We start from the raw sequence: 12,742 nt of genomic DNA on the forward strand, positions 1-12,742 counted from the left end.
TGAGCAACACTCCACTCAGGGATGGTGAACCTTCAGTACCTCCCAGGTTAATCCTTTCTGATGTGAAACTGGTGGTAGCAGGAAAATTTAAAAAGGTACATAACAGTGCAAACAATGAGGTGGTTCCCAATGCTTCAGTCCGACCAGCCTAATTTTCTAAGTGACTCTTCAGAAAGCAAATCACTCCAGATATGCAGAACACATGTGGCTACCATAGAAAGGGTTCTATGTTCTTTTGATAAAAACATGGTCATTAAGATTTTAGAATCATTTTCCAGGGACACAAAAGGTGCTTAACCACTTAAGCCTCGGAGGATTTGGCTGCTAAAAGACCAGGGGGTATTTTGCGATTCGGCACTGCGTGACTTTAACGGACAATTGCGCAGTCGTGCGACGCTGTACCTAAACGAATTTGACGTCCTTTTTTTCCCACAAACAGAGCTTTATTTTGGTGGTATTTGATCACCTGTGCGATTTTTACTTTTTGCGCTATAAACAAAAAAAAGCGTCAATTTTGCAAAAATAACAATATTTTTCACATTTTTTTATATGAAATTCCCCCAAAAAAAAAAAAAATGTAAAAATCAAAATTTTTTAACATTTTCGACCAATTTGTTTTATGCTACATATGTTTGGTAAAAAAAAAAAAAAAAAAAAAAGTCGCAAAAAGCGTATTTTTATTGGTTTGCGCAAAAGTTATCGCGTTTATTAACAAAGGGAAAGATTTTTGTCATTTTTGTTGTTTTTTTTTTTTTAACGCGTAATGGCGGCGATCTGCGATTTTTTTTGTGGTACTGCGACATTGCGGCGGACAGATCGGACCCTTGACTGACATTTTTGACACTTTTGGGGCTACCAGTGACATTTCTACAGTAATCAGTGCTATACATATGCACTGTTACTGTAAAAATACACTGGTAGTGAAGGGGTTAACTTTATTTGAGAGGGAGGGGCTGTGTGTGTACCTACGTCGCTCTGCCTGTGAGGGGCTGCCTGCCGCAGTAAATATACTGTGAGCAGTCGGCAAGCGGTTAAATGGCGTGCCCAAGTTAAGTAATGCGGTTGTGAAGGGGTGCGAATCAAGTCAGCATTATGTAATACATCTCCAAAACTATGTTCTGTCAACTTTTTATTATTGTTTTTGCTGTTCAGGAGATTTGTGACAGACATGGGGAAGTGGGGAACATACTTTCAATGGAGAGACAGACAGCAATGAAGAGGGTTTTCAATCTATCCCAATGTTTTACTGCTGTCTGTGTCCCATGAAGGACAATTCCTCTCACTTCCTGTCCAGATGACACAAGAAGAAATAAGAAATCTCCACTATAGCAACACAGATGGAATTTAAAATGTAACAGAATATAGCCTATCCATAACTTAGTTTTAGCTGGAGCTGGTCTTTAAATACAGGCCCTGACAAACCTCATGTTTGCCCATTTCTGTGCCTACTTTAGGCTAGTAGAATGCATTCCATAAAATAGAATTTCAGACTAGGCCAGCCTTTATGGGAAATGTGTTAAAGAGAACCATGAGCAAGGATTCTTGTTGTGAAACACTAACCAAGGCCTAAATTTAGGCACCGCTGTTGTGCAGCATGACCATGAATTCCATGAGGTAATTTTGGAACAAATATAACATTTACAGACATACGCTACCTTTTTAGATTATGTACTTACCAGGAAGCGCACATCATCAAATCCATTCAGCACAAACTTGCTCTCATATTGCAGGAGACCAAGAGATTCTAACCACTGAGCTACACCGTGACCTGGTATACGGGATCCTGTGAGCATTAACGAATGAACAATATTACTAACTTATGAATCACAACAAACACTCTTTGCATGCACTTATGTTGTTACATTTTGTTACCTGCTATGACCTGTTGCTCCTGGGAAAACTCTATACCCTGACCAATAGAACTCATTATCTTATCGATCTGTGGAAAAGGAAAATCCAGAATAGAGAGGGGAAAAAGGAACATAAATTCATAAAAATGTGTAAAAAGAGCAGCAAATATATAGTTTACTGTTTAATGTCTGCTTATATTTACCCATAAAAGGAAATTCACCAGCACTTTCAAACAGTGGGGTTTACATAAGTAAGATTAAGTAGTATGCAGTAACTCCATAGTAGTCAACCAGAAATCATCCTAATTTGCTGTAAAACTTTTGATGACCAGCAACAAGTTGCTACATACCCCCTTCATTTTACCATTTTATTAAATTCACTAAATTATAGCACATATTGATATTAAATGAAAGATCCATTTCCACCACTTACATTAATTTCAAGATATATCTGAAATGCAAATATAGGAATCTTAAAATAGCTTCTCCTTTTGGGGTATTTCAAGCAAGCACTAAAACAGGAAATTTATAACACATCATGACTAAGCATTGGAAGATATCCCATTAATACCGCAGAAATATTACAGCCAAAGCAGTTTATCTTGACACAGACATAAGTAGATCATTTCCTCCACCAGACTACATCACAGCAAGCAGCAACATACAACAATACAACAAGAAAAAGCAACACTCAACATAAGCAGACAACCTTGCTACCAGCACCCGGCCCCTCTAACAATTGCCCCCAGCTGTCTGGCTTACGTATTGCTTGGGGGAAGATTCTGGGGCCAACTGGAGCCTCTGCTGGAAAAGCATTGATAGAACTATTAATGTAAATCGTTTTTTTGTTCTCTCATCAAATAAATCTGAAGACCTTAAGGAATCATTCTAATTTACCAATATCATCCTGCACTTACTCACTTGCCTTTCTTATCTAACAAATATGAAACCCCATTTTTTCCCCCCGTTACTGCTATTCACTCACTAAGATTTACAAAAGGACAGCCTTGTAGGTCTGTGACCTCACAAAACTGTCTTGCCTTTACTATCCACTCACATGTCATTCAAGTGGCTCCCCATTTCTCTGACTGACCTCATCCCACTCTGAAGTGAAGGAAGGGGACTTCTCTAGTCTTTTCTTGCTGCCCCCAGCTGCACAGTTGGTGAGAGACTCGCTGCGGTTCCAGTCTTCTCCCTCACCAACTGCTGGGGGTGAACATGTTAACAGGTCCGAATCAGACTTGGACAGACTACGACGAAGTGGCAACTCCATGCCAGAGGCAGCACCGTTTCTACAGCTGTCCATGCTGGAGGGTTCACAGGGTACAGGCGGATCTCGGACTTCACACACTGGAGAAGAACCATGAAGGAGCCCAGAGAAGTGCTGAAGCAGATGGGAGTCAGAGCTGTCAGCAGACGTCAAACTCCAACCCCCTGAACTACTCCTCCGCTGCCCACCTGGAAAAAACGAAGAGACAAAATAAAACTTTTGCAGTGGGAGGGATGAAGGCAGTGAAGAATAAAATATGAAGAGCAAAGACTAAAAACAAAACAACCAAAGCACAAAATGAAAAAATCAAGAAGTGACAGACTAAGCAAAGAGATACTGCGAAGTGTCTAAAGCTGGCATTCCAATCATTCTGTAACACAGACTGCAGCACAACTGGTGTGAGCTGCTGAACACTAAGTACTATTGTGCATATCTGCTCTCTGACATTTAGAGGGGGAGGCTAAACAGAACAACATTCTGCAGACATGTTTAATGGCAATTTCTTACTGTTTGGCCTCTCAGATGCATGTGATTCCCCTTCAGAATGACCACTGGACAAATCAGAAGAACCACGGCGATTTGCGGGATAAGATGGATCATGTGCGTGTGCAGGGTGACGCGCTCTGACCTAGAGTTCAAGGTGTTACAAATTACAGCACTGAGAACAGTTTTCCACAGGACAATAAGGCAGAAAAACAGGGGGAGGGAAAGCAATGAAAAACATTTTACCTGAGGCTGGGAGTTAGCAATATCCCCTTCCAAATGCATTAACCCTGTGGAAAAAGAATACTAATGTTTACTTGATTTTTTGTACCCACCTTTATCAACCAATTATGCAGTTAACATTTAAATTGTTAAATTAAAACAACTCCTAGGTAAATTAAGGTTCTTGCTAAAATTTCAGTTAAGAGTTTGAGGACCCATTCACACTACAGTGTGCGTTAGCACATGTGCTTTACCCGTTTGCCTTAATTTTTGTCATTAATACTTTTATTAAATTTCAAAGAAAAATTTAAATACAAAACAGAGTATGGGCATACCCAGGCCCAATGTAATACATAGATACATAAACAAACCCGGGCACCTTATCTAACAGCAGCTAAAGTTGTATACCACCTACTATTTAACCAACATTAATAATTAAATACCTTGATTTTTTCTCATATGGAGACTTGATGCATTCACCCACTTCAAGGGGCCATGTAGAACCCCATTACACATGCACACCTGTGCCAGCCCCCATTTCTAGATGTAGCACATTCTACTCGACTTAATTCTTCCCTTATTATTTCTCCAATTCAGCCCTCACCATCCTTCTCCTCCCCCATTTCCCATTAGGAAACAATTGAAATTTTCCCATATCAATAAACGTCGCTTACCCCAGTTGACCTATGAAGCCCATAGCCTGGGAATAGATGAGAAGGAGGAGAAACAGGGCTATACAGAGGACCAGTGGGTCTGCTCGGTTCTAGGCTGAGAGAAGTCATGTCACTTTAGCTCACTTGCGGGGATGCACTGCAGAGCCCCATTAAATGTTACACATTTTCCCCCCTCCCTATCAAAACTCTTCCTACCCCCAAAAAAAGAAAAAAAAGAAAAGTGAAGAGGGGAAACCCCCCCCACTCTCCCCAACATTTACCACTGAATTATCATATTCCACAGTATTACTTTCTAATCAGACCCATGTCCATTTTCAGCAAGCATCTGGCATCTTACTGATAAAAGTAAAATTGATCCATTGTGACCATGTTTTTGCAATCGGCTTCCTGCCCGTTTAACAATGCCATTCATTCCTCCATTCTCATTATCTCATTTACTGCTCTAATCCATTGAACTACAGTAGATGGAGATGAGGATTTTCAATGTGCTGGCACACAAGCCATTACCACTGATTGTTATTTGTTTTTAGAGGGGGGGGGCCAAAATGAATTAGGCAAGCTCCTGGATTCTGAGCAAGGGATAGACCAGTAAGGTCTTTGATCAACTTACATACATTTAGCCAATAAGGCCATATTCGAGGGCATAGCCAAAATATATGAAAAAGCATTCGCCAATCTTCCACAGCGCCAGAAACTAGAATCTGCATTTGGGAACATATGATGTAATTTCTCTGATGATCTATACCACCGGGTTAATAATTTCTTTCCTGATTCTTGCATTCTAGACACAATAGTTGATGTATAAAATTAAAAATAAAGTCTCTTTGCTCAGAGATAGTTATGTTCAAATCCCTTTCCCATGCAATAATATAGGATAAAATATGCAATTTCAGAGGCGTTATCAATTCTGCATATGCCCCAGAAAGGCCTCATCTAGTGGTTTGGCCCGACGTGTATAATTGCTCAAAAGCAGTAGGCCCAACCATTATCGTTGGATCAAATGGTAAAGATGTAAGATAGTGTCGTAGTTGGATCACCTCAAACTTAGATTCATCTGTCCATAACACTTTTTCCAATCTTCCTCTGTCCAATGTCTGTGTTCTTTTGCCCATCTTAATCTTTTCCTTTTATTGGCCAGTCTCAGATTTGGCTTTTTCTTTGCCACTCTGCCTGGAAGGCCAGCATCCCGGAGTCACTTCTTTGCTGTGGACATTGAGAATGGCGTTTTGCAGGTACTATTTAATGAAGCTGCCAGTTGAGGATCTGTGAGGCGCCTATTTCTCAAACTAGAGACTCTTAATTTACTTGTCCTCTTGCTTAGTTGTGCACTGGGGCCTCCCACTTCTCTTTCTAATCTGGTTAGAGCCCATTTGTGCTGTTCTCTGATGGTAGTACATACCGTTGTAGGAAATCTTCAGTGTCTTTGTAATTTCTCGCATGGAATAGCCTTCATTTCTCAGAACAAGAATAGACTGTCGAGTTTCAGAAGAAAGTTTTCTTTTTCTGGCCATTTTAGGAGTATATTCGAACCCACAAATGCTGATGCTCCAGATACTCAACTAGCTCAAAGGAAGGCCAGTTTTACAGCTTCTCTAATCAGCACAACAGTTTTCAGCTGTACTAACATAATTGCACAAGGGTTTTGTAATCATCAATTAGCCTTTTAACACGATTAGCTAACAGAATGTACCATTAGAACGCAGTAGTGATGGTTGCTTGAAATGGGCCTCTGTATACCTATGTAGATGATCCATTAAAAAAATCAGCCAATTCCAGCTAGAATAGTCATTTACTACATTAACCACTTGCCGACTGCCCCATGTAGATTTACTGCAGCAGGGCGGCTCGGCTGCACATAATCACGTAGATCTACATGGTTATGTGCACATAGTCTCAGCAGCGTGTCGTCCCGCTGTAAATAGACACAGCAAGAGCCAGACTGCGAGAGGAGCGGGCTTGATCACCACCGGCCTCCAGCAATCTTCGGAAAAACTGACAGGTAAGCCGTCTGCCTATGTAAACAGAACAGGCGGCTCTCCTGTCAGACAGGCACAGTGAAATGGTGTGTCTCAGGTAAGCTGAAACACCGATCTCTGTGTGACTTTCACAGAGCCCCCCCCCCCCCACAGTTAGTAAGCACAATTAGACTCACACTTAACCCCTTGATCACCCCCAGTATTAACCCCTTCCCTGCCAGTGTAATTTATACAGCAACAGTAGATATTATTTAGCACTGATCACTGTATTGGTGTCACTGGTCCCCACAAAGTGTAACTTAGTGTCAGATTTGCCCGCGGCAATGCCGCAGTCCCACTAAAAATCACTGACCATTACCAATTACTAATAAAAACCAAAAAATAAATAAAAAAAAGTCCAAAAATCTATTCCATAGTTTGAAAACGCTATAACATTTGCGCAAACCAATATACGCTTTATGGGATTATTTTACCAAAATTATGTAGCAGAATACAAATTGGCCTAAACTGATAAAATAAAAATTAGATTTTTTAAATTTTTTTTATTGGGAATGTTTTGTAGCAAAAAGTAAAAAATAGTGTTTTTTTTTTTTTTTTCAAAATTGTCCCTCTTTTTGTTTATAGCGCAAAATTTATAAACCGCAGAGGTGATCAAATAACACCAAAAGAAATCTCTATTTGTGGGGAAAAAAGGACATCAATTGTATTTGCATACAGCGTCGCATGACCGCACAATTGTTAAATCGACACAGTGCCGAATTGCAAAAAAAAAAAATGGCCTGGTCATTAAGGGGGCAAAACCTTCCAGCGCTGAAGTGGTTAATGTCTAGACTGTATTTCTGATTAATTTAACCACTTCAATACAGGGTACTTTCACCCCCTTCCTGCCAAGGCCAATTTTCAGCTTTTAGCGCTAGCACGCTTTGAATGATAATTGCGCAGTCATGCAACACTGTACCCAAACAACATTTTTATCATTTTTTCCTACAAATAAAGCTTTCTTTTGGTGGTATTTGATCACCTCTTGTTTTTTTTCTTTTTTGCTAAACAAATAAAAAAAGACCGAACATTTTGAAAAATTGGATTTTTGACTTACCGTAAAATCCTTTTCTCTTAAGTTCATTGACGGACGCAGTCCTCTGATGCAAATCAGTAGGGTTATACTGCCCCCTACAGGAGTAGGACACTAGGCAGAAAAAAAGTTTTGGCTACGCCTATGGGCAGCCCCGGAGGATACACCCTCTCTCTTCCTGCATAGGATGTCAGTTTTGTATCAAAGCAGTGTCAGAGAAGTAACACCAACCCAACTCAAAAAAGAGAGGCGGGTACTGTGTCCGCCAATGAACTTAAGAGAAAATAATTTTACGGTAAGTCAAAAATCCAGTTTTCTCTATCGTTCATTGACGGACGCAGTCCTCTGATGCATATCGGTAGGGACGTCCCAAAGCAGTACCCAAATGAGGGGTGGGAAAAGCAGAACAAAAACAATCCCCAAAGCTAAACATAGCCAACCAGGCAACCCAGGACTCATTCGAACAACAAGATGAGGTCCACCTGGAAACCAAACCGGAACACCCTCAAGGAAGGTCAAGGGGCCCCCTAAACAGCAGCCTGCAAAACTTGGCGGCCAAAGGAAGCATCCCCAGATGCCAGCACATCCACCTTAAAAAAATTTGGTAAAGATGTGAACAGATGACCAGGTCGCCACCTGTAAACCTGCAGCACAGATGCCTGATGGTGAAAAGCCCAGGAAGCACTAAGCGCCCTAGTAGAACGTGCCAAAACAGGGAACGGTAGAACCTGATCCTTAATTGAATAAGCCTGCACCACTGTCTGTCAGATCCATCTGGAAATAGTCGCAGCAGACTCAGGCAGCCCTTTTCTCAGGCCGTTTGCGAGGACAGAGAGCGAATCTGACCTACAAAAAGACTCAGTAGTCGCCAACTACACCTTGATTGCCCGAACTATATCCAGAGTATGCAGTGTACATCCCTTAGAATGTTTGGGCTTAGGACAAAAAAATGGTAACACAATGTCCTCGTTCAAGTGAACACTAGAAAACCACCTTCGAAAGACAGGACGGATCCGAACGAAGTACCACTTGTCTCCATGAACCAACATACAAGGAGAATGACAGGACAGTGTCGCCAGTGCCGACACCCTGTGCGCAGAAGTGATAGCCACCAAGGAGGCCACTTTCCGTGATAAGGTAGGCAGGGGAAACCCCCGAATACTTGCAAAAAGAGGTTGCCGAAGAACTGACCACACCAAATCAAGGTCCCCAGTTGGTGACGGAGGTCGAACCGAAGTACCAAGTGTCGCACCCCCTGGAAGAAGTTACGCACCAGGGAACAAGTGGCCAACGGCCTTTGGAAGAAAATTGCCAAGCCAAACCCGACCCTTGACAGTACTCAAGGCCAGCTTTTAATCAACTCCCCACTGAAGGAAAACCAAGAACTGGGCCACCGAGTAAGAGCGAGGGGGAGCCCAAAGAGACTCACCACGCAACATACGACTTACTCGTATGATGGTAAATCAACCTAGAAGTCGCTTTCCTCGCTTTTAGCAGAGTGGGAATCACTGAAGCAGACAATTCCCTGTCCTTCAGCACCTGGCTTTCAATAGCCAAGCCGACAAGCCAGTGACCGTAAAGCAGGATGGAAGATTGGCCCTGGAGACAATAGATCCTCCTTGAGAGGAAGTCTCCAAGGAGCGCCTGCGACTAGCCTGACCAGGTCAGCGTACCAAGCTTGGCAATGCCAGTCCAGAGCCACGAGAATTACAGGAATCCCTTCCGCCTTGATCCTGTGAAGAAACCATGGCAGCCACTTGAGAGAAGGAAAGGCAGACAGCAGCCGAAACTGACCCTCTCACACGATTATGCGTGTTGTCATCCTTGGGCAGGTGACCATGCTAAACTTCTCAGTGTTGTTCATGTAGAACTTAGTATATGTTCTTGCCTACGACAGAAACCATGGTGCCACCAGAGCATCTGCCAGAGTGTCCCAGGAGCGGGCCATAAACCTCTGCACTATCCTGTAGATGGAACGCCAACAGATCCACGTCTGGAGTGCCCCGACGAAGGCACAACTGCTGAACACCTCCGGATGTAGGGACCACTCCCCCGCAACCAAGGCCTGTCGACTAAGGTAATCCGGCTGCCAATTACCGACACCATGAATGTGAACAGCGCAGAGAGCGGGAGCAAGGCGCTCTGCCCAACGAAGAATGCCTGTCACTTCTAAGGCCGCAAGGACACCCTTGATGCCCCCTCGGTGAATGACATAAGCCACGGTTCTGGCATAGTCTCAATTGAATTCACTGGACTGGACAGCTGTAGGTGACCAGTCCAGCGAATTAGGCAAAGCCGGAGCGCTCTCAGCTCCAGGACATTGATCGGTAACCTCGATCCTCCAGGGACCATACTCCTTGAGCAGAGAACCTGCCGAGGACTTCTGCCCACCCGGACAGGCTTACATCTGTGGTACAATTGTCCAGTATAAGGGGAGGAAGGATTTCCTGCTTGGGCATCGGGGACCGAAGCCACCAGATCAAAGACTCCCTGGTCACCTGGATCCGAATATTCAGAGAGTTTAGAATCTAGTTTCATTTGAGAAGGATTGCTAACTGGGGCATCCTCGAGAGGGAATGAGCGAAAGGGACCGCCTCGAAAGATGACACTATCAGTCCCAGAAATAGCATGCAAGTTCGAAGGGACAACCATGTGCTGAAAAACAACAGCTAAACCACAGCCTGAAGTTCCAAGAGTTTTCCCTGAGGGAGAAACACCCTGGCTGAGGACGAGTCCAAAGTCAGGCCCAGATAGTCAAGTCTCCTGGAGGGGACTAGGGACGACTTCTGAAGGTTCAGAACCCACCCGAACTCCACCAGAGTTCTCATGGTGACTTCGTCGTCAGCACCGTTGGGGACTCCGCACGGAGAAGCAGATGAGCCAGGACCCAGAACCGATACACCCCGCTGTCGCAACAACGCCAGGACCGGAGCCAACACCTTAGTGAAGACCCGAGGAGAAGGCGAGACCAAAGGGTAATGCCTACTGATAGGGATTCTTTCCCACGGCAGAAGAACCTGCCAGCAAAATTTGCAAAAATTACTTTTTTTTGCAAAAAAAGGGCCCCACTGAACCACAGGGCCCCCTGAAAGTCAGGCACGCCCTGAAGTCCCCCCATCAGAGAGAGAGAGACCCCCCAGAACCCACTGTCCCAATCTGCATTCCCAGGGCATCTGCACGTGTAGCAGAAGCTCTCACAAAAGGGAGAGAGCATTGAAAACTGCCCCCCCCCTTCAAAAATGCCTCCAGGCACTCCCGCCTAGATTCCTCAGCAAGAATCCACCGCAAAATGGCCGAAAACAGGTGTACCAAGATGGCCACCGTCATAGTAGCAGACGAGGCTACAACAAAATGGCGGCCCCGCAAGGCAACATTGACCCACAGGGGAAACCCCCCTGCTAGCCCTCCTAACACCAACATGCAGCAGGAAAGCCCTGGAGGGCCCCCTCTGCACGATCAGTCGAGCGCCGCAGACGATGCACCCCCCGGTCCCCCATGCGGCCTGCAAACGAGGTCTTAGGTAGGCCCAAACAGTCCCGCACGTGGGAGGGGGGTTGCATAACAGGACAGAGGGAAACCCAGGAGTGTGAGGGTCTGACCGTTTTTTTTTCTTTTTACACTCTTTTTTTTCTATTTCATTTATTGCTATTACAAGGAATGAACAACATCCCCTGTGACAGCATGGGCCATTACAGGTTCTCTTTAAGGAGAGATCTGGGGTTTATTAGACCCCAAATCGCTCCTCTGGCCTCCCCCATGCAGTTGGTTAGACACAAAATCGGTCTGATCGGCTGCTTTCCGACAAACAAGGAGCAGAAACCGGAAGTGACGAAATCCTCATTGCTTCCGGTTTCTGGGGTCACAGAGAGGGAGGAACAATGCAAGTTCCTTATCTCTGCATAGTGCTGCCGTGCTCCCCCGGGGGGCATCCTTCTGGCACCCATTGTCATTGTGGGGTATGGTTTGTAGAATGTGGAGGAAAATAATGAATTGAATGCATTCTGAAAAGAAAACTAACAAAATGTGGGAAAAATTGGATTTGTTTACTTAGCGAAAAATCTATTTCTTTGAGTTCACCGACAGACACAGTGCCCATAAATCATAACTACTGGGTTATATTGCCTTCTCTAGGAGTAGGACAAGGCAGAACATAAAAACACCTCAGTGTTCAGTTTTGGGCACCAGTTTTCAAAAAGGATATTGGGGAACTGGAGAAAGTGCAGAGAAGGGCAACCAAATTGATAAGAAGCATGAAAGGAGCTCAGCTACGAGGAAAGATTAGAGGAACTGAATTTATTCTCTCTTGAGAAGAGGAGATAAAGGGGGAATATGATCAACATGTATAAAATACATAGGGAGTCCATATAGTGAACTCTTTATGTCTAGATGAAAAGAGATTTAGTCTCCAAATACAGAAAGGTTTCTTCACTGCAAGAGCTGTGAAAAAGTGGAATAGACTCCCTCCAAAGGTGGTTCTTGTCAGATCACTAGATTGCTTTAAAAAAAAAAAAAGTCTGGATTCTTTCCTAGATGTACATAATATAAATGAGTACCAATATTTAGAGGTAAAGTTGATCCAGGGAATATTCGATTGCCTCTCGGGGATCAGGAAGGAATTTATTTCCCTGCTGTAGAAAATTGTATCATGCTTTGCTGGGGTATTCCGCCTTCCTCTGGATCAACTGCGGGTATAGGATTGTGTATATGGGATTGTATGGTTGGGTTTTCTTCCTGTTTTTTGTTTTTATTGGTTGAGCCAGATAGACTTGTGTCTTTTCAATCTGACACTGTAACCTGGCTATGCCAATCAGCAGTCCTCAGCTGGTATATAAATAACCCCCCTCTCTGCTCTGGTTATTCAGTATAGTAATAAGCAGTATTAGAAGTATCAAAACTGTATAGAGGGGTGGGTGCTGTGTCCGTCAATGAACTCAGAAAAAAATGGATTTTTGTAAGATCTTACCGTAAAATCCTTTTCTCTTAAGCTCATTGACAGACGTAGTCTTCTTGATTCTCAAGAGCTGGGTTATGTTGTCTCCGCAGGAGTAGGACTAGGCAGAAAGACAAAACGTTCTGGCTCCACCTTAGGGGCAGTCCCTGAGGGTATATCCTCCCTCTCTCTGCTACAGGGAATCAGTTCTGTTTAAAGCAGTACAGAGAATTTAACCCAACCCAACTCAATGATAGAGGGGCGG

The 12,742-nt window shown here is 43.7% G+C and overlaps 1 protein-coding gene across 4 annotated transcripts in view; it reads right to left on the reverse strand.

The window, feature by feature from the left end:
- The window catches only part of ANKS1A (ankyrin repeat and sterile alpha motif domain containing 1A), a 209,618-nt gene that overhangs the window by 94,655 nt on the left and 102,221 nt on the right, over positions 1–12,742 (reverse strand). For 2 of the 4 annotated variants that reach the window (XM_082245970.1, XM_082245968.1), the window contains 5 exons: positions 3,850–3,893; positions 3,628–3,748; positions 2,944–3,308; positions 1,873–1,939; positions 1,677–1,783 (listed from right to left, as the gene is read on the reverse strand). In XM_082245970.1, coding sequence (XP_082102096.1) covers positions 1,677–1,783; positions 1,873–1,939; positions 2,944–3,308; positions 3,628–3,748; positions 3,850–3,893 — 704 coding nt within the window. Of the gene's footprint in view, positions 1–1,676; positions 1,784–1,872; positions 1,940–2,612; positions 2,655–2,943; positions 3,309–3,627; positions 3,749–3,849; positions 3,894–12,742 lie in introns of all 4 variants that reach the window. The other 2 variants (XM_082245969.1, XM_082245967.1) reach the window with 2 other exon arrangements.

Source organism: Pelophylax lessonae, assembly GCF_965119305.1.
Source record: "Pelophylax lessonae genome assembly, chromosome: 2".
NCBI lineage: Eukaryota > Metazoa > Chordata > Amphibia > Anura > Ranidae > Pelophylax > Pelophylax lessonae.